Source organism: Hyperolius riggenbachi, chromosome 11, assembly GCF_040937935.1.
Source record: "Hyperolius riggenbachi isolate aHypRig1 chromosome 11, aHypRig1.pri, whole genome shotgun sequence".
Classification (NCBI taxonomy): Eukaryota; Metazoa; Chordata; class Amphibia; order Anura; family Hyperoliidae; genus Hyperolius; species Hyperolius riggenbachi.
In genome coordinates this window covers 8,031,014-8,050,594 of record NC_090656.1, presented here as the reverse complement: position 1 = coordinate 8,050,594, position 19,581 = coordinate 8,031,014, and the positions used below count along the sequence as shown (strand labels likewise).

The following is a 19,581-nucleotide window of genomic DNA, read 5'->3' as shown; positions in this document are numbered from 1 at the left end:
CAGTGTGCACACATGCCCAGTAGCAGCTCTCTCCGCTTAGGCTCCAGCCGGATCGAGTCTCTTCTACTGCGCAGGTGCAAGCTGACTCCTGTCAATATTATGGTGCGAGACTGCTTGGCGGAGTAAACCCTGGATCCGGATGCCTTAGAAGGCAGGGGAAACCCTCATTAGGATCCTTAGGCTTCCCCAGGTAAGCACCCCCCCAGGGGCAGTTTGGGTTTTTCTTACACCTTTACTTTAATACCCAAGTGAAGAAATTGTGACCTGGAGAAGCGTTAAAGAGACAAGAAAACCCTTCCAAACTAAAGCTTTGGCACACTCCTGCCATAGTACAGAAAACAAAATTATGAATAAAATATATAGATCCAAAATTGATCAATCTAACATTATCCTAGGACTGTATAGATGAACACTGTTGATGGATTAGGCACAAACCTGTGGACTGATTGTAGTTACCACTGATCCTGTATGGCAAAGCGGAACACAGTCATTCACCTGACACTTGGAATAACTTTCGTTTCATGTCCCCTATTTACGTGGAACTATGGACTCTTGATGTCGCAGTGGCCTTTATTATGATGGGGTTACGATGTCTGTCTTGTAGGAAAAATACTGATTCGAAATCAATGCGCCCATATAGGGCCGTCAGCCCATCCCAGCGCACGCTGTATAGTGAATCACGGCGCGAGCGTAGAGAGGAGGCGGGCTCTATGAACTGTTTTTAATCAGCTTTTGCGTACACAGAAGCCACACCCTGATGAAGCGTCGCAAGTGACGCGAAACGTCGGTGGGCGGAGCCACGCAGCCTGATCCCTCGGCCGTGCTTCCGCGTTGGTGAACACATGGAGTGGCGTCCCGTCACGTTCGCATGCCTTACGGATGAAGCAGCTAACTAGACTGCCAGGACCGGGCACTTAAATCGCTGGGGAGTACAGGCCGAGACGCGGCTTTCCTTCCATCAGGTGACCCCACAGTGGTACATGGAAAAAGAACACGAGCTCCAGGAGAGCAGGACGGGCATCAGTGACATCATGTGGTGAGACCCATCCTTTATTCCTCACTGACAAACATACAAACTGTATTAATTTCGGGAGAATTACTTCTGTCAGCCCCTATGTCTACTTACTAATCGGCTGAGGTGGATTATAACAGGAATTTGAACTATTGTCCTCATGAGGAGGGGGGCCCCCACCATATTCAACCAATACTGCATGGCACCAGTGTGGAAGCGCGGCATGCTTGGGATGTGTGAATGGGTAATTCCTCCATGCATTACCAAGCTGATACACCTATCATGGTGGCTGATTGATGGCCAGAATGTAGCTTTGCTTACGCAATTTTAGTTATGAATCATGTGTGCTTTGTTTCCTTTGTGATCATTTGAGTTACTGTATGTCTTTGACTTATTTATAATAAATTTTGATACTTTGCATATTAAGGCGGCCTGAGAACCCATATGTGCTCAGATTTTTAATAGTACAGAAAACACAGGCTTCAGGGAGCACGAGGAGTGCAGCCCCGCTCTGACCAATCAAAAACAAGCTAATGATGACGCACTACACATGGACTTTACAGGGAACCTAAACTGAGAAAGAATATGGATTTTTGCTTCTAAAATACCAGTTGCCTGACTCTCCTGCTAATCCTGTGTCTCTAATGCTTTCAGCCACAGCCCCTCAGCAAGCATGCAGATCAGGTGCTCTGACTAAAGTGACTGGATTAGCTGCATGCTTGTTTCAGGTGTGTGATTCAGCCACTACTACATCCAATGAGATCAGCAGGACTGCCAGGCAACTGGTATTGTTTAAAAGGAAACATCCACATCCCTCTTAAAGAGAATCTGTATTGTTAAAATCGCACAAAAGTAAACATACCAGTGTGTTAGGGGACATCTCCTATTACCCTCTGTCACAATTTCGCCGCTCCTCGCCGCATTAAAAGTGGTTAAAAACAGTTTTAAAAAGTTTGTTTATAAACAAACAAAATGGCCACCAAAACAGGAAGTAGGTTGATGTACAGCATGTCCACACATAGAAAATACATCCATACACAAGCAGGCTGTATACAACCTTCCTTTTTAATCTCAAGAGATCATTTGTGTGTTTCTTTCCCCCTGCAGCTATCTTCCACTCTTCCACAGTGTCAGGCTGTTTCTTCCTGCAGAGTGCAGACAGCTCTGCCTGTATGTAATTCCTCAGTATGTGAAAGCCCAGCCAGCTCAGAGGAGGATTTATCCAGCTTGTAAAAGATAAGAGAGAAGAGAGAAGCTGCTCTAATCTAAATAACACACAGCAGTGTGCAGAGAGGGGCCAGGAGGGGGGAGATGCATCACAGAACCACAACACTGAAGAACTTGGCAGCCTTCCAGACACAGGCTGACAAGTCTGACAAGAGAGAGATAAGTTGATTTATTACAGAGATGGTGATAGCAGAAAGTGCTGCAGTAAGCCAAAACACATTAGAATAGATTTTGGAACTTGTAGGATGGAAGAAAACCGGATGAAATTTTTGTTACGGAGTCTCTTTAAGGTTAAGGTTCCCTTTAACTGCAGGAGACAAGCTTTAAAGTGGGATGGAACTCCATATTAGCTGGGGGGGGGGAGGAACAATAAGAAATTATTTACCTAGCTTGCTTATGCTGTTCACTCACATTAAAGAGAAATGTGACATGAAAAAAAGGAAAGCATATTTCTGCTGGTTTCCATCTTCACTGTTTCTCTGTCGTGCCAAGTGATTTACTGCTAATTTTACATCTTACTGTCCCTCCCACAGTAAAAACCACCTAGATAACAGGCTTACATCACTGTGAACTCTTCAAAATCACCCTTTGGTCAGTGTCCTTGTCTTATCTGAAATGGGAAGTTTGACATTTGCAACAGACATAAGCTTGTTACTGTAGTAAAAAAAAAAAAAAAATGCGCTTAAAAGCTTAACACAATTTTAGGATGTTACAACCTCCTTTAAAACAAAAACCAAAAGACGCTGGTTCTTTCAGACTCAAACTATCTACATGCGGACCCTTACCTTTTTAATTGAAGAGTTTATGCATGCAGACTCCAAGGTTGGATAAGCCATTATGGTTTTGCCAACACACTCTGCAGACAGAGGTTTTCTCACGAGTTGTGGCTGTATTAGCAAAAAATAAAATAAAAACATCACCACATTAATAGTCTCACCCCCCCCCCCCCCCCCCAATAAAAAAAAATATCTTCACTGTGCGATAATCCAGCAAGTTTACGTTATATTGGTTAGTTTAAGACTCTGTGCCCCCTGTGCCTCCAGCGTCCCCCTCTGTGTCACATCTGCCCTCTCTACCTGCTTATATAAAAGTTTAAAAGCCATTTTTTCTTTGAATTTTTTAAAATCGTTTTTCTCATAAAATACAAGTCCAATTTGAAAAAATGTTTTTGACTTGTTCCCATGGAAACACAGAATCCATGCCGTTCGTATCGGTGGGTCGGGGACTACCTGTATATGAATACCTGGTGCATCCATGGTGCAGAAGCATCTTATGGACCTTTCTCCCTATTATTAAGCCCCTTTGTGTCACATGTCCTTACCTGTCCCCATGTCCTCAGGGAGTGCTGTGATTGACCCCATGGACAAGCCCTGGTCCCGCCTTTGAGACTATTGACCAGGGCTGTGGAGTTGGTCCAAAAATCATACGAATCCAACTGACTCCTCAGTTTATAAAACTATCGACTCCAACTCTGAATACCCAAAATGGCTCCAACTCTGACTCCTTAGTCTAATACTTACCAGAGTTGTGTATTTGGTACGAAAATCATCCGACTCAGCCTCCTCAGTTTATGAAAACACAGACTCAGAGTACCCAAAATTGGTCCACCCCCACTGCCCTGCTATTGGCGCTAATGAACTATGGAGCAGCGTGCAGATGCATGGGTACCGATTTACTGTACACATCTACACAGAGGTACTGTCGGTGCAGCGGGGGATAGCCCAACAGCTGGGGGGGACAGAGCAGGACACATTATACACAATATTCACTGTATTTTTTGATGCGACTTTGCTCTCCCCTCTGCACCACGTTTCACCCTTAGTATGTTGGCACTGGTCCAAACGTAGTTTTCGGACCATAAGACGCACTGACTTTTTCTCCCCACTTTTGGTGGAGAAAGGGTCTTATGGTCCAATAAATACAGTAAACACACACTGAAAACTTGATTTTGATAATGGATATCACTGGGGAGACGCTTTGGAGAACATCCTAGAGATCTCGTCCCATGTACTGGTAGTGTCTTACTTTCCATATAGTGGGACAGCGTACTGATACCAGAAGCAAGAAGATTGCCCCGCCTCCTGTCCAAGGCAGGAAGTGACATCGCCATCCTGCTTTCACATGTGTCTAACACTGGCATGCAGCGAACAGGGTAATATCTTATAAAAGAGAACAGCAAAGACAAACCCACCTGCTCCTTCTCCTTTTTGGACGGTTGCACAGGATGAGGATTTAAGAAGGAAAGAAACCTGAAATATAGAACATTGTTAACCAGCTGCCATGACTCTCTGACAAGTTATTAACCAGTTAATCCTATCTGGGCTATAGTCGTCCAGATAGGAGCTGTTGAAGTATATCGGGACGCATATTCGCGTCCAGTGTTGCAGCAGGTGCGCGCCCCTCTCGTTCCCCATGGCACATACAGGGGATCAATTGGTGAAAGGGAACAAGTGTACCCCCAAGCCAACAAAAGCCCCTGTGAATGAAACAACATGTCCGAATAAGCGGTAACTGTTCTTAACCCTAGACTACAGCAGTAAGATAAGCAACTGGACCACACAAGAACTCCTTGTAGACATTAAGCAGCAGTGCAAGTCTGCACAAGTGAACAACTTCCCTATTTAATTGGGAACAGCGAACAGTCAGCTTGCTACATTAAAGTGCGAACACACACGAAGAATGCAGACCACAAGGGTTTGGGACTTAATTCCTTAATAGAAGGCTGTACATGCTACATTCTTGGCAGCGGCAACCTTGACTACCTAAAAAAACTGCTTTGATGTTAAAGAGAATCCGAAAGAAACAAAAAAAAAACAACCAGATACTTACCTTGGGAGGGGGAAGCCTCTAGAGCATATATGTCAAACTCCGGCCCGCGGGCCAAATCTGGCCCTCAGAGCCATTAAATTTGACCCTCAAGTGGTTTCCCCACTTTGCATTATGTTTGGTGCACTCTAGACCACCAGGGAAGCTACACTGGAGGTGAAGCCCTATGGAACTGTATAGGTGAGGATGGGGGCCTCTAGACACCAGGGAACTGAGTAGAAGAGGGAGGTCCATTAGACACCAGGGAACTTTATAAAGGAGGGAGTAGGCCACTAGACACTGAGAATGGCCAGCGACTAGGTCCCAGTGTACAATTTCGGCCAACTTTGTGCTCGAGTTTGACACCATCTGCTCTAGATCCTATTGAGGCTTCCACCGCCCTCCTAAGCCAGCGCAGTCCATCGGTGGGACTCCGATGGACTGCGGTGAACCACCGATTATTATTTTGGAGCCTGAGCAGAAACAGAACTATTCCGTGGAATTTCAGGGGTCCCACCGCTGGAAAAGGGGTGCAGAGAAGGACGCGGCTTCCCCCTCCCGAGGTAAGTATGCCCCGGGGGCACTTTATTCCCCTTTAGGATCTCTTTAAAGAAAATCGGTAATGAGAAAACTTCGCCTGGGGGGTTACTCACCTCGGGTGGGGGAAGCCTCCGGATCCTATTGAGGCTTCCCTCGTCCCTCTCAGTCCCACGGCGGCAGCGATATATTTACTTCCGTGGCTTCAGTGCAGGCGCAGTATCGGCTCTTCCCACGGAGATAGGCGAAAATAGCCGATCTCAGTCGGGCAGCTCTACTGCGCAGGCGCAAGTCTCCTCTCCTGCACCTGTGCAGCAGAGCGGACCCGAAGGAAATCGGCTATTTTCGCCTATCTCCGTCAGAAGAGCCGCCAAAGCGCCCCCACTGGAGTCTGAAAAGGTACATTTTGAACAGGCTGTCGTATTTGTCGCCTGTGCATTCCGGGGGCTGCAGCGAGACCGCCATGGGACACAGGAGGACGGGGGAAGCCTCGATAGGGTCCGGAGGCTTCCCCCTACTGAGGTGACTACCCCCAGGGGAAATCTTTTTCAGTACAGGTTTTCTTTCAGAAGAGATCATGATAGAGTAATTTTTATTTTTTTATTTTTTGTTTACAATGCTGCCATCTGGCTGTTAGGATAAAGATAAGTTAAGATAAAGCACCCCATCTGCTGAAGGAAAACTCACTTGGCCATGTCTTTCTCCCAATTATATTTCTGAATCCAGGCTGATTTATTGTTATTCATTGTTCTGTAAAAAAAATAATAAAAAAAAAAGTTTGACAGCAACTTAAAGATTACACCCAGAGGAAGTCACATAGAACAGTGTTTCTCAAAATGTTATTGATATGTACCCCTTTTAAAACCCTGTACTCACCAAGTACCCCCAGCATAGTAAACAGTATCACAAGTACCCCTTGACAAATATATATTTAATCGTAGCACATGATAATTGGTTATAAACAATTTTCAAGCATTTACTATTGCCGTTAATTAGCTAAACACTAATTTGGTGTTTAAATAAGATTTATCATTTTCTAAAACTCTAAATTTGTTATTTTTCGTTAAGTATATCAAGCGCGAGGACCCCTCCATCCCCCTCGGAACTATAGGGAGTACCCCGTCCGCACGTTGAGAACCTAGGACATAGAAGACCTGTAACGACAAGTGTAAAGCAAGGAATCTATGCCTCCGCTTATCTTCAGCCAAACCAGGCGAGTCAAGCAGATGGTTGGAGGTGTTATTTTTTTTTTCTTTCAGACAAACTCAGGGCTCAGCTAAACTGAGTACCCTTGTTCGCCCCAACACACACACACACTTTTACTAAAGAACATGTGGTCACATACACATTAGTTTTGCCACCTCCTATCCCTGTCCTAGCTCTGCAGGAGAATCAGTGGATGACCTGTGGTGAAGTAGTAGTCCATTGCCTCCAGCAGGTGCAGGAGAAAAGGTAGGAACTGTACCACAATAGCCATCCAGCTGAAAATGGTGGAGAGTCACAAGGACGTTGAAGAGGCACCTCAGAAATGCAGTTTCAGCCGAGGTAGAACAACCTTAGTGCTGGTGGACGGCACGTGGGGATAACTACCCTATCTGGAGGGCACGGGGAGATAACTCCCCTATGACCACTGCCTCTGGTCGCTGCTCTACATCCTCCCGAGACTTCCTCCTTTACAGAACAACTTCTGCTGTGAAGAAAGAAGTCTTGGGAGGATGGAGGGCAGCGTGGAGCCCAGCCAAAAGAGGAGGCAATATAGGCAAGTTGCATTTTGAGGTTACCCACTCATCCTTATTGGGGAACACCTAAAAAAAAAAGTGGGTGGAGGGGGGACAATGAATTGGGCGAGAGGGGCACAATGAAGTGTGTGTTAGAAACCTAAGGACAGCCCTGCATGAACGTAGTTGTATGATGCATCTGGCGTATTTAAACGTGCCTTGCTGCATCACTTAGGTCTGTGCCGCACTGGCGCGGGTGTAGCATGTCCTTGCTTGTGCACAGCGGAGAGCGTGGACACGAACTTCAAGAGGGTCCTTGAGAGCGGCGGTGGTCTCTAGGAGAACACAGAGGCCTTGGGAGGATCCAGAGTCTTTCTGTATTCATAGGCATCCCATTTTTTCCATTAGGTTCACCTCAGGTTTTCTATCATTTAGTCCAGCCCTCTGGCAATCTCAGGAACGGTAATATAGACCTTGGTCTCAAAAGTTTGGGAACCCCATTTATAGTAAGCAGACACATGACCTCATCACAACTACCCAGTCAGACACTTTCAATGCAGTCACTTGATAATTCTCCATGAGAATTTATGTAGAATCAATCTTCTCTGGCCTCGATGTCCCATCACACGAGCTCAGTGACAATCAGCACTATGACACATATGCAATGAGCAGTAACATTTAGGCCCTTTTTACACTAGGATGCTAAACCTGCATTGCGCTACTGTATTTTATGGAGACATTGGCTTCAATTCATCAAAGGCTGTTCAATAACAAAAAGCAAGTCGTTAAAATACCGCATTTGGTGTGTGCTAATTCATCACTATTTTCCCAAGTGTGGTAGACGTTCGGTACGTTACCGAAGTATCTGTGTTGTTACGCTGTTCCCTGCAGTGAGGGCATTACAACAGAAAATAGGCATCCCTGACATCCCTTTAGATGTGAATGTTATACTGCTGCTGCTTGCTCTGAATCTGCTCTTAATCAGCCCCATTAGTCTTATCATGCCATTTACTTGCCACAGCTTAGATGAACGGACAAGAAACATTACACATTCCCTGCTTAGGTAATTTCCCCAGCAGCTCCCACTAGCATCTCTGCATGTTCAATCAGGCACTCAAGGGTTACACTACCGAAGGGTGACGGGAAAACATCTAGTCAGCTCTCTGCTCACTGCCTGGGGGGGGTCTAAAAGCTGGTTCCGCCCGAGCAGCCTTCACAACCTATCAGCGGCACTTGCAGGAGGCAGGGGCTCTTTCTATTGGCTGTCTGCTCCTGTCAATCATGGGGACATCCACACAGAAGGCATTCAAAGCTAGTTACCGACAGTGGAGAGCTGAAGGTAATCGCCAAATGTGTTACCGAATGCTGTAACATTGATGAATTGACATTTACTGACATGTATTTACAGCACTACTCGGTAATTTAATTGCCATGCGGTAACAGCTTTTATGAATTGACATTTTGCTACGTGCTCGGTAAAGTCAGCTGTGTTCAGCATTATCTAATGTGGTAATGCTTGATGAATTGCAGCCAGGGGCGTAACTATAAATCACTGGGCCCCCCTGCAAATCTTTGGATGGGGCCCACTCTCTCTCCCCCCCCCCCCCCCCCCCGCAGGAAATGCATACAGAAAACCGACAGAGGAGTGTGCTGCCAGCATCAGCTTATTACACTCATTCTGTCCATCTCTGATGGAGCAGAACTGTCTCTGCAGACTCCTCCAGCATCACTACAGTACACAGCACTTGGGGAGGGGTGGAGAGGCTGGGCTCTGCAGACTCTTCCAGCATCACTACAGCACACAGCACTTGGGGAGGGGTGGAGAGGCTGGGGGCGTGGCTCTGCAGTCTCCTCCAACATCACTACAGAACACAGCACTTGGGGAGGGGTGGAGAGGCTGGGGGCGGGGCTCTGCAGACTCCTCCAGCATCACTACAGTGCACAGCACTTGGGGAGGGGTAGAGAGGCTGGGGGCGGGGCTCTGCAGACTCCTCCAGCATCACTACAGTACACAGCACTTGGGGAGGGGTGGAGAGGATGGGGGCGGGGCTCTGCAGACTCCTCCAGCATCACTACAGTACACAGCACTTGGGGAGGGGTAGAGAGGCTGGGGCGGGGCTCTGCAGACTCCTCCAGCATCACTACAGTACACAGCACTTGGGGAGGGGTAGAGAGGCTGGGGGCGGGGCTCTGCAGACTCCTCCAGCATCACTACAGTACACAGCACTTGGGGAGGGGTGGAGAGGTTGAGGCGGGGTGCTGTACACAATGCCCTGCTGCACTTTCTTTCAAAAAATCTTTGTCTGCAAAACTTTGTATGATTCCTTATTAGTGGCTGAGCAGATGCAGTCATTAGAACAATTGTGCAGACAACAGAAAGCTTTTCATCTCCATGCCCTTAGTTGTCAGTATCTCAGGACAGGGAATACATATGCAGGGTCATATGTATGTGATGTAGTGCATTCCGGTGTGGGTAGCGCACACTTTAAGTGTGAAACCGGCCTTAACAGAAACTACCAGACATATAAAAGAAAAAAAGTAAAAAGATTCCATACCCAATCTGTGAAATAGCTTTTTCTTCCATCTCTAAAGAAAATAAAAAAAATAAATACATATTTCAATCTGTTTAATCAAATTATCTTAACATACACTTGCAGTGGGCGGGATATGGAGGCTGCCACATTTACTTCCTTAAAGAGAATCTGTATTGTTAAAATCGCACAAAAGTAAACATACCAGTGCGTTAGGGGAGATCTCCTATTACCCTCTGTCACAATTTCGCCGCTCCCCGCCGCATTAAAAGTGGTTAAAAACAGTTTTAAAAAGTTTGTTTATAAACAAACAAAATGGCCACCAAAACAGGAAGTAGGTTGATGTACAGTATGTCCACACATAGAAAATACATCCATACACAAGCAGGCTGTATACAGCCTTCCTTTTGAATCTCAAGAGATCATTTGTGTGTTTCTTTCCCCCTGCATCTCTCATGCACTGAAGTTTCAGGCTGCTCTTTTCTTCCTGCAAACAGCTTTGCCCTTGTCTGTAATTCCTCACTATGTGAACGCCCAGCCAGCTCAGAGGACGATTTATCCAGCTTGTAAAAGATAAGAGAGAAGCTGCTCTAATCTAAATAAAACACAGGCAGTGTGCAGAGAGGGGCCTGGAAGGGGGAGTTCATAGCAGAACCACAACACTGAAGAACTTGGCAGCCTTCCAGACACAGGCTGACAAGTCTGACAAGAGAGAGATAAGTTGATTTATTACAGAGACTGTGATAGTACAAAGTGCTGCAGTAAGCCAGAACACATTAGAATAGCTTTTGGAACTTGTAGGATGATAAAAAACAGGATGCAATTTTTGTTACAGAGTCTCTTTAAAGTGGACCCAAATTAAAAATACAAGATCTCAGAAATAAAATCTATTTTCTAAATTATAGAAGCCTCTAAATTATATTCGCCTTTTTTTAGCTGCATGATGACAAATATAAAATATTTTACATTTATTGGAGGAACCCCTCCCTTCCTTTCATATTGCCGGGACAGAATCCGGCAAACTGGTGGAGTAGATGGTGTCCGGCAATGGAGGAACTGCTAATGACTGCCACCTGTATAACACTAGTTATGGAAAGAGAAGGGTGAAAAGCATGCACTGAAATGCTCATAGGCTTGAAGGAGTGTATTTATCTTTGTATGTGTCAGAGTGGTGCAACTAAATATTTCGAATTAAAAAATGTTTGGTTTGGGTCCGCTTTAACAATACCAGTTGCCTGGCTGTCCTGCTGATCTCTCTAGCTGCAGTAGTGTCTAAATCACACCGGGAACAAGCATGCAGCTAATCTTGTCATTAGATCAGTAGGACAGCCGGCCAATTTGTATAGTTTAAAATTACATTTCAGCCTCCATATCCCTCTCACTTCAAGTTTCTTTCAACATTTGTGGTTTTGAATTGAAAATAATGGTCAATGGAGTAGGAGGACTGTAATATTTTAACTAAAAAAATGTTTTATAATGTAAGCTTGTTTATAAGGCCACAGCATCACTGCCGTAGATTATCAATGGTCTGACTTGTATGCAAAGGATGAAGGATGAAGATGAGGATGACCACAAGCAGGTATGAATCTGACAGTATAAGTGAAGGAGAAAGCGTATGCCTACGTGCAGAAAGTCTTCTCTGCCGGTCTATGTCACTCAGTGGCGGCCACGGAGACACTGGAGCCAGGGGGACTTTCTTCTGCTCTGTATCTGAAGATTGCTGCTGATCTGAAACAGATGGAGAAGGCTCTCCTGTGCCAGTCTTGGAGAGAGGGCAACTGCCAAAAGAATAGAGAGATTAGCACGTACAAAGGCTCAACGCAGGTATTTAACGTGGGTTGAAAGTAAAAAAATTTTTTTTTTTAATAAAGTGGTCTCAAAATATAGGTAATTTTTTCATCAATAAATCAGTCCATACATGTGTCACAATAGATACCTTTACATTTTTGCACACAAGTAGCGCTTTTTACTTGTTCCGAGGCGTCATAACCAAGAGTTGGCCTTTTAATATCAATTATTGTTAATGTACTGTATATTCAGCCAGCTTAACCGCAGTCCCATTTTTACCACTGGATGTCCTCATGGTCTTTATCTTTTGACAATATCTGCTTGGCTCTATAGCCCCATCTACACGATACGATTCTTTATACGATTCATTCTTTATACGATTCAATTACGATTCTATTTACGATCCGATTAAATCCAACATGTCCAATCAGGATTCGATTCAATTCAATTATATATGCCATTGCAAAACAATGGCAAATCGAATTGAATCTAATCGAATCCCAATCGGACATGTTGGATTTAATCGGATCGTAAATAGAATCGCAATTGAATCGTATAAAGAATGAATCGTATAAAGAATCGTATCGTGTAGATGGGGCTTATAACTTGCATTTCAGTCTTGTTGTAATATCAACATTGCCCACATGGTGGCGCGCTATATATATATATATATATATATATATATATATATATATATATATATATATATATATATATATATATATATATATACACATACATACATACATATATATATATATACATATATATATATATATATATATATATACATATATACATACATACACATACATACATACATATATATATATATATACACATATATATATATATATATATACATACATTATATATCTCTATCTGTGTATGTTCTTGATCCGCTTTCTTGCATTTATATATTACTTTATTTTTTTCATTTATATTGCTATATATTTAAGTATAAATAGTACACTTGTGTATTACTTATCACATTTAATCCCCGCCTGCCGCCTTTGCACTAGCCCTTATATGCATTTTCATCCGGACACCGCTGCTCAATTCATGCGTCATCACGCAGAGATGACAGAGCGATCCGAAAGGAGGTGTGGCCATGCCTCCCATTAGTCTTCCACGGCGGCGGGAGAGCGTTACTATTTAAGACTTCCCAATTTAGGCATTTCTATCTCTGAAGTAGCACCGTGGAGGTACGATACATGTGAGGTCGTTTTACTGCCTTACGGCTGAGGGGGCTAAGTGCAAATTGAGTGGCAGGGGCGTAGCAATAGGGGTTGCAGAGGTAACCATCGCATCGGGGACCTTGGGCCAGAGGGGCCCTCCCTCAACCACAGTATAAGCTGCTTATTGGTTCTGTGGTGGTAATAATCACTTCTATAGATGCTTTAAATAGTAGTAATCATTAACAAACTGTTTCCCATCCCCTTTTTGCACCTCTAATACAGTAGATCTTGGCAGGTTTTGTTGCGCCATATCAGTTGTTACATATAGAGTGCTTGGGGGGGCTCCATGTAAAACTCGCAGCGGGGCCCATAACTCCATAGCTGTGGGTGGTAAGGCTAGAATACTCTTCTCACGTTTCACGGTGTCACTGCTGGTCATATTTATTCACAGGATTGCTGCAGGAATATGAAGGAGAGGCTTTGATTCAGGCAGCTGACTTGGTGGTGTTATATTGTGATGATTTTATAGCCTGTTTACTTTTTGCACATCATTGTTATTGACTGTATAATAAACCATATATACCATCCCCCAATACCGTTGGCAGTCTGTTTTTATAGATTTGGGATACGTCCTTAATAAAACTGATTGATTTTTACATATTGTGCGCTCATTTGGTTTATCAGACCACAGATTTATTGCATATTGTATACCTTTACATCGCTCAGCCAGGGGGATTGCGGGCATTATCCTTTCTCCAGCACGGATACGCACAAGGGGCTAGTTCTCAGTGCTCAATTCTGCAGGTCAACTCACTTCTCATACAATTCTATGGGCCTGTTTACAGTACTGCATTGTAACTGATCACGTTACTGTAACTCGTTGCCTGCAGGCTCTGGATTAAAGTCTGTGTCAGCATCAACATTTATTCACTAAGCACGAGTGGATTGTTCCCGGAATTGGGTGTGGCGCTAACACAAGTAGGAGAAATAGAGGGCCCAGGAACACAATATGCAGAAGTGTTCAAGTCCACACACACAAAAATATACATACAAAATACAGGTATCTGCTGCTGTTCACTGTACCCATGGAAAAATATGAAGGAGGCAGTGAATCAGTGGATAGACTGCCAGTAACAACAGCGGGCAGTTGCCACAGCCTAGTAGAGCAATGGGGGAAGGGTCGGGGGTTAGGGAGTGGAGTGAGTTCAAGAGGTTGACAGCAGAGGGAAAGGAAGGGTTCAGGCTCCACTGTGAATCTAGCCTCACTGTGTGCATTTCAGCAATGTGTTTTATATGCAATACTCGAAAACATCAGAAGCGCATGGACTGTATTAGGATTTGTGCTCATACTAACACATTGCTGCAGGCATTGTTCATCCAAATGCAGTGCTCAGTGTTAGTGAATGGGCACAGCACCGCAACGGATAGCGGCACAGCTTCTGTGCATTGTGATATAAATCATGGCCAACTATGCCGTAGAATTTGATTAGTTCACTCCCCCCCCCAAAATCATTTAGATTGTAAGCTGTATCGTACCAGTGTCAATATTTGGCGTCAGGGCCGTTTTTATCACCGTGCGGGCCGGGCGACCGCACTGAGCGCAGATTGCATGTGAAGGAAGGGGGGCGCCGGCAGGGAGAGACACTGCGGGAGCCGCTGAGCAAGTGATGCGCGGTGTACGCCAGCGCGATCACAATGCGACCTTCCCACACTCCTCCTGGGCGTCCTGCTTCATTCTTTTTCCGCTCTGACGTCATGTGCGTCACCACCACGTGATGACACGACGTGCAGGCCAGGCAGAGTGCCGATGGAGGAGGAGGCGGAGTACTGTACTGGCTGTCTTCCCGGGATGATGCGTTTGTGGTCCCCCTCCTGGTGACCCGCCCTGCGTGCTTTCTCCCCGGGCCTGGCTGGATCGGCGCCTCTCGTTCAGCAGGTGGTCACAGACAGTAAGTGACCTGCTGCTGGCTGCTGCTCACCTGCGCTGGTGACCTGACTTTGCCTCTGTGTGGCCGCTATCAGAGAGGGGGGAGGGGCGGGGGCGCTCTCTGTCCTGCAGGCTGCAGTATCAAATAATTTCAATAAAAATATTGCTTTTTTGTGTAACTCTGAGGCCCATACTGCAGCACCTACCTACCTACCTAATCTATACTGCAGCACCTACCTACCTACCTACTCTATACTGCAGCACCTACCTACCTACCTACTCTATACTGCAGCACCTACCTACCTACTCTATACTGCAGCACCTACCTACCTACCTCCTCTATACTGCAGCACCTACCTACTTACCTAAACTATACTGCAGCACCTACCTACGCTATACTGCAGCACCTACCTACCTAATCTATACTGCAGCACCTACCTAATCTATACTGCACCTACCTAATCTATACTGCAGCACTTACCTACCTACTCTATACTGCAGCACCTACCTACCTACCTACTCTATACTGCAGCACCTACCTACCTAATCTATACTGCAGCACCTACCTACCTAATCTATACTGCAGCACCTACCTAATCTATACTGCAGCACCTACCTACCTACCTACTCTATACTGCAGCACCTACCTACCTACCTACTCTATACTGCAGCACCTACCTACCTACCTAATCTATACTGCAGCACCTACCTACCTACCTACTCTATACTGCAGCACCTACCTACCTACTCTATACTGCAGCACCTACCTACCTACCTATTCTATACTGCAGCACCTACCTACTCTATACTGCAGCACCTACCTACCTACCTAAACTATACTGCAGCACCTACCTACCTACGCTATACTGCAGCACCTACCTACCTAATCTATACTGCAGCACCTACCTAATCTATACTGCACCTACCTAATCTATACTGCAGCACTTACCTACCTACTCTATACTGCAGCACCTACCTACCTACCTACCTACTCTATACTGCAGCACCTACCTACCTAATCTATACTGCAGCACCTACCTACCTACTCTATACTGCAGCACCTACCTACCTACTCTATACTGCAGCACCTACCTACCTAATCTATACTGCAGCACCCACCTACCTAACTAATCTATACTGCAGCACCTACCTACCTACCTAATCTATACTGCAGCACCTACCTACCTACTCTATACTGCAGCACCTACCTACCTACTCTATACTGCAGCACCTACCTACCTAATCTATACTGCAGCACCCACCTACCTAACTAATCTATACTGCAGCACCTACCTACCTACCTAATCTATACTGCAGCACCTACCTACCTAATCTATACTGCAGCACCTACCTACCTACTCTATACTGCAGCACCTACCTACCTACTCTATACTGCAGCACCTACCTACCTACTCTATACTGCAGCACCTACCTACCTACCTACCTACCTAATCTATACTGCAGCAACTACCTACCTAATCTATACTGCAGCACCTACCTACCTACTCTATATTGCAGCACCTACTTACCTACTCTATATTGCAGCACCTACTTACCTACTCTATACTGCAGCACCTACCTACCTACCTACTCTATACTGCAGCACCTACCTACCTACCTACTCTATACTGCAGCACCTACCTACCTACCTAAACTATACTGCAGCACCTACCTACGCTATACTGCAGCACCTACCTACCTAATCTATACTGCAGCACCTACCTACCTACGCTATACTGCAGCACCTACCTACTCTATACTGCAGCACCTACCTACCTACCTACTCTATACTGCAGCACCTACCTACCTACCTACTCTATACTGCAGCACCTACCTACCTACCTACCTACTCTATACTGCAGCACCTACCTACCTACCTAAACTATACTGCAGCACCTACCTACCTACCTACGCTATACTGCAGCACCTACCTACCTAATCTATACTGCAGCACCTACCTAATCTATACTGCACCTACCTAATCTATACTGCAGCACTTACCTACCTACTCTATACTGCAGCACCTACCTACCTACCTAATCTATACTGCAGCACCTACCTACCTAATCTATACTGCAGCACCTACCTACCTACTCTATACTGCAGCACCTACCTACCTACCTACCTACCTAATCTATACTGCAGCAACTACCTACCTAATCTATACTGCAGCACCTACCTACTCTATATTGCAGCACCTACTTACCTAATCTATACTGCAGCACCTACCTACCTACCTAATCTATACTGCAGCACCTACCTACCTAATCAATACTGCAGCACCTACCTACCTAATCTATACTGCAGCACCTACCTACCTAATCTACACTGCAGCACCTACCTACCTACCTAATCTATACTGCAGCACCTACCTACCTAATCTATACTGCAGCACCTACCTACCTAATCTATACTGCAGCACCTACCTACCTACTCTATACTTCAGCACCTACCTAATCTATACTGCAGCACCTACCTACCTACTCTATACTGCAGCACCTACCTACCTACCTAATCTATACTGCAGCACCTACCTACCTACCTAATCTATACTGCAGCACCTACCTACCTACTCTATATTGCAGCACCTACCTAATCTATACTGCAGCACCTACCTACCTAATCTATACTACAGCACCTACCTAACCTATACTGCAGTCACCTACCTATCTATCCTATACTGCAGTCACCTACCTATCTAACCTATACTGGCACCTACTTATTGAAGCTATACTGCAGTCACCTACCTAAGCTATACTGCAATCACCTACCTAAGCTATACTGCAGTCACCTACCTATCTATCCTATACTGGCACCTACTTATCTAAGCTATACTGCAGTCACCTACCTAAGCTATACTGCAGGTACCTACCTACGTAACCTATACTGCAAGCACTTACCTATCTAACCTATACTGCAGTCACCTACCTATCCTATACTGGCACCTACTTATCTAAGCTATACTGCAGTCACCTACCTATCTAACCTATACTGCAGGCACCTACCAAACCTATACTGCAGGCACCTACCTACCAAACCTATACTGCAGGCACCTACCTACCAAACCTATACTGCAAGCACTTACCTATCTAACCTATACAGCAGGCACCTACCTATCTAACCTATACTGCAGTCACCTACCTACCTATCTAACCTATACTGTCACCTACCTATCTAAGCTATACTGCAGTCACCTACCTATCTAAGCTACCTATCTATATTGCAGGCACCTACCTATATAACCTAGGTACCTATCTAACCTATACTGCAGGCACCTACCTACCAAACCTATACTGCAGGCACCTACCTACCAAACCTATACTGTAGGCACCTACCTACCAAACCTATACTGTAGGCACCTACCTATCTAATTCATACTGGTGGCACCTACATAGCTAACCTAAACTGTGGGCACCTATACCTGGCTCCATGGCGGGGAAGCGATTTTTACACCCTCGCCCTGGGTGAAATTTAGCCTAGAAACTGCCCTGTTTGGCGTATACCATTGTCTGCATTATAATGTACACGTTTCTTACTTTGGACAGCGACACTGAATACGTTGGCGCTTTATAAATCAATAATAATAATAATGCCTTGAAATAAGCTATACTTTAAACAATGATTTGTTGTAAAAAAAAAAAAAATCTATAAACCACATGAAGTCATCTCAGCGCAAACATTTTACTAACCTGATGTCTGTAGCTGTGCTCCCCGGAACATCTGTGTGAATAAAACAAAGCTTAATTTTGTGTGCTGCGCTCTTATCAACAGAGCTCTTCATATTTACTCAGAAAAGAACATGGCTAACTTACAGGATCTACAGATTAACCGAAGTGACCACATCTGTCCGTTGCTTCAAGTCCCTCCCCAGTTATATAACCCCCCAATAATGTAAAGTTTAAGGCCACTGAAGGCTAAAAAGTTGTTGGATATGAAGGTGCGTACATACACAACAGGGGAAGGACGAGATGAACGGACAGCGCACAGAGGTGTGTGTTCCCCAGCATGGACAGACCTCTGTGCATACTTTAGGTAGCTTTGCCTCAGGGCAGTTGTGCTTTAATAAACATGCAACAATCATTCAAGAGCTGGCACCAGTATATATACGCCCCTTAAAGTGAACCTCCAGACTAAAAATCTACTCAGCAGCACTGAAAAGGCTTAGTGTTTAACAGTTTCACAGCATCAGAACTTTGTTTTTCTTACCAAAACCTCATTTTTAGCTGCACAGAAGCTAAGCTCCGCCCCATCAAAGAAAACTGCATAAAACAGTTGGAACTGTGTCTCATGCTCCCTGTCACCTCCTTTCAATCAAAAAGATGGCAGCCCTCATGAAATCACAAACATTTCCCTGTTCTTTTAAAATAGGGTAGGTAAGAGATTATACTACCCATTTTAATTAACATAACTAATGTAACCTAATGACAGTATGTTTGTTTAGGCTGAAGGTCCTCTAAGTCATACCCCTGCCAGACCTCTAACCACACCCCTGACACACCCCTGGTCTTGTATGCTATGAAGATTTCATGAGAAAAATATGTTTTATAATTCAAACCACACTGGTCCTTTCTATCCTGGTTCACTTTCACTCATATTAACATTTGAAAATAAGAAAAACCGGTACATCAATTTAAAGGATTAGAATAAAATTTAGAGTCAACGAAATCCATTTTTATGTAGAAAAATATATAAATATAGATCAATCGATAGGAAAAAATGAGGAAAAAAGAGGGACAGGGTTCCAAAAGAGGGACTGTCCCTCCAAAAGAGGGACAGTTGGGAGCTATGTATAGCTGGGTTGATGGGGGTGGCAGAAGGGATGGTGAGTAGGGGCGCATCCTCAAAAATCTGCCTGTCT

At 44.8% G+C, this 19,581-nt stretch overlaps 1 protein-coding gene across 4 annotated transcripts in view; it reads right to left on the bottom strand.

Moving 5' to 3' along the window:
• Positions 1–19,581, bottom strand: part of TDRD12 (tudor domain containing 12) — a 269,251-nt gene that overhangs the window by 145,643 nt on the left and 104,027 nt on the right. For all 4 annotated transcript variants that reach the window (XM_068261508.1, XM_068261507.1, XM_068261506.1 and 1 more), the window contains exons 11-16: positions 18,413–18,443; positions 11,454–11,608; positions 9,855–9,885; positions 6,269–6,331; positions 4,431–4,488; positions 3,025–3,126 (exon numbers count right to left, since the gene is read on the bottom strand). In XM_068261508.1, the coding sequence (XP_068117609.1) occupies positions 3,025–3,126; positions 4,431–4,488; positions 6,269–6,331; positions 9,855–9,885; positions 11,454–11,608; positions 18,413–18,443 (440 nt within the window). The remainder of the gene's footprint in view (positions 1–3,024; positions 3,127–4,430; positions 4,489–6,268; positions 6,332–9,854; positions 9,886–11,453; positions 11,609–18,412; positions 18,444–19,581) is intronic.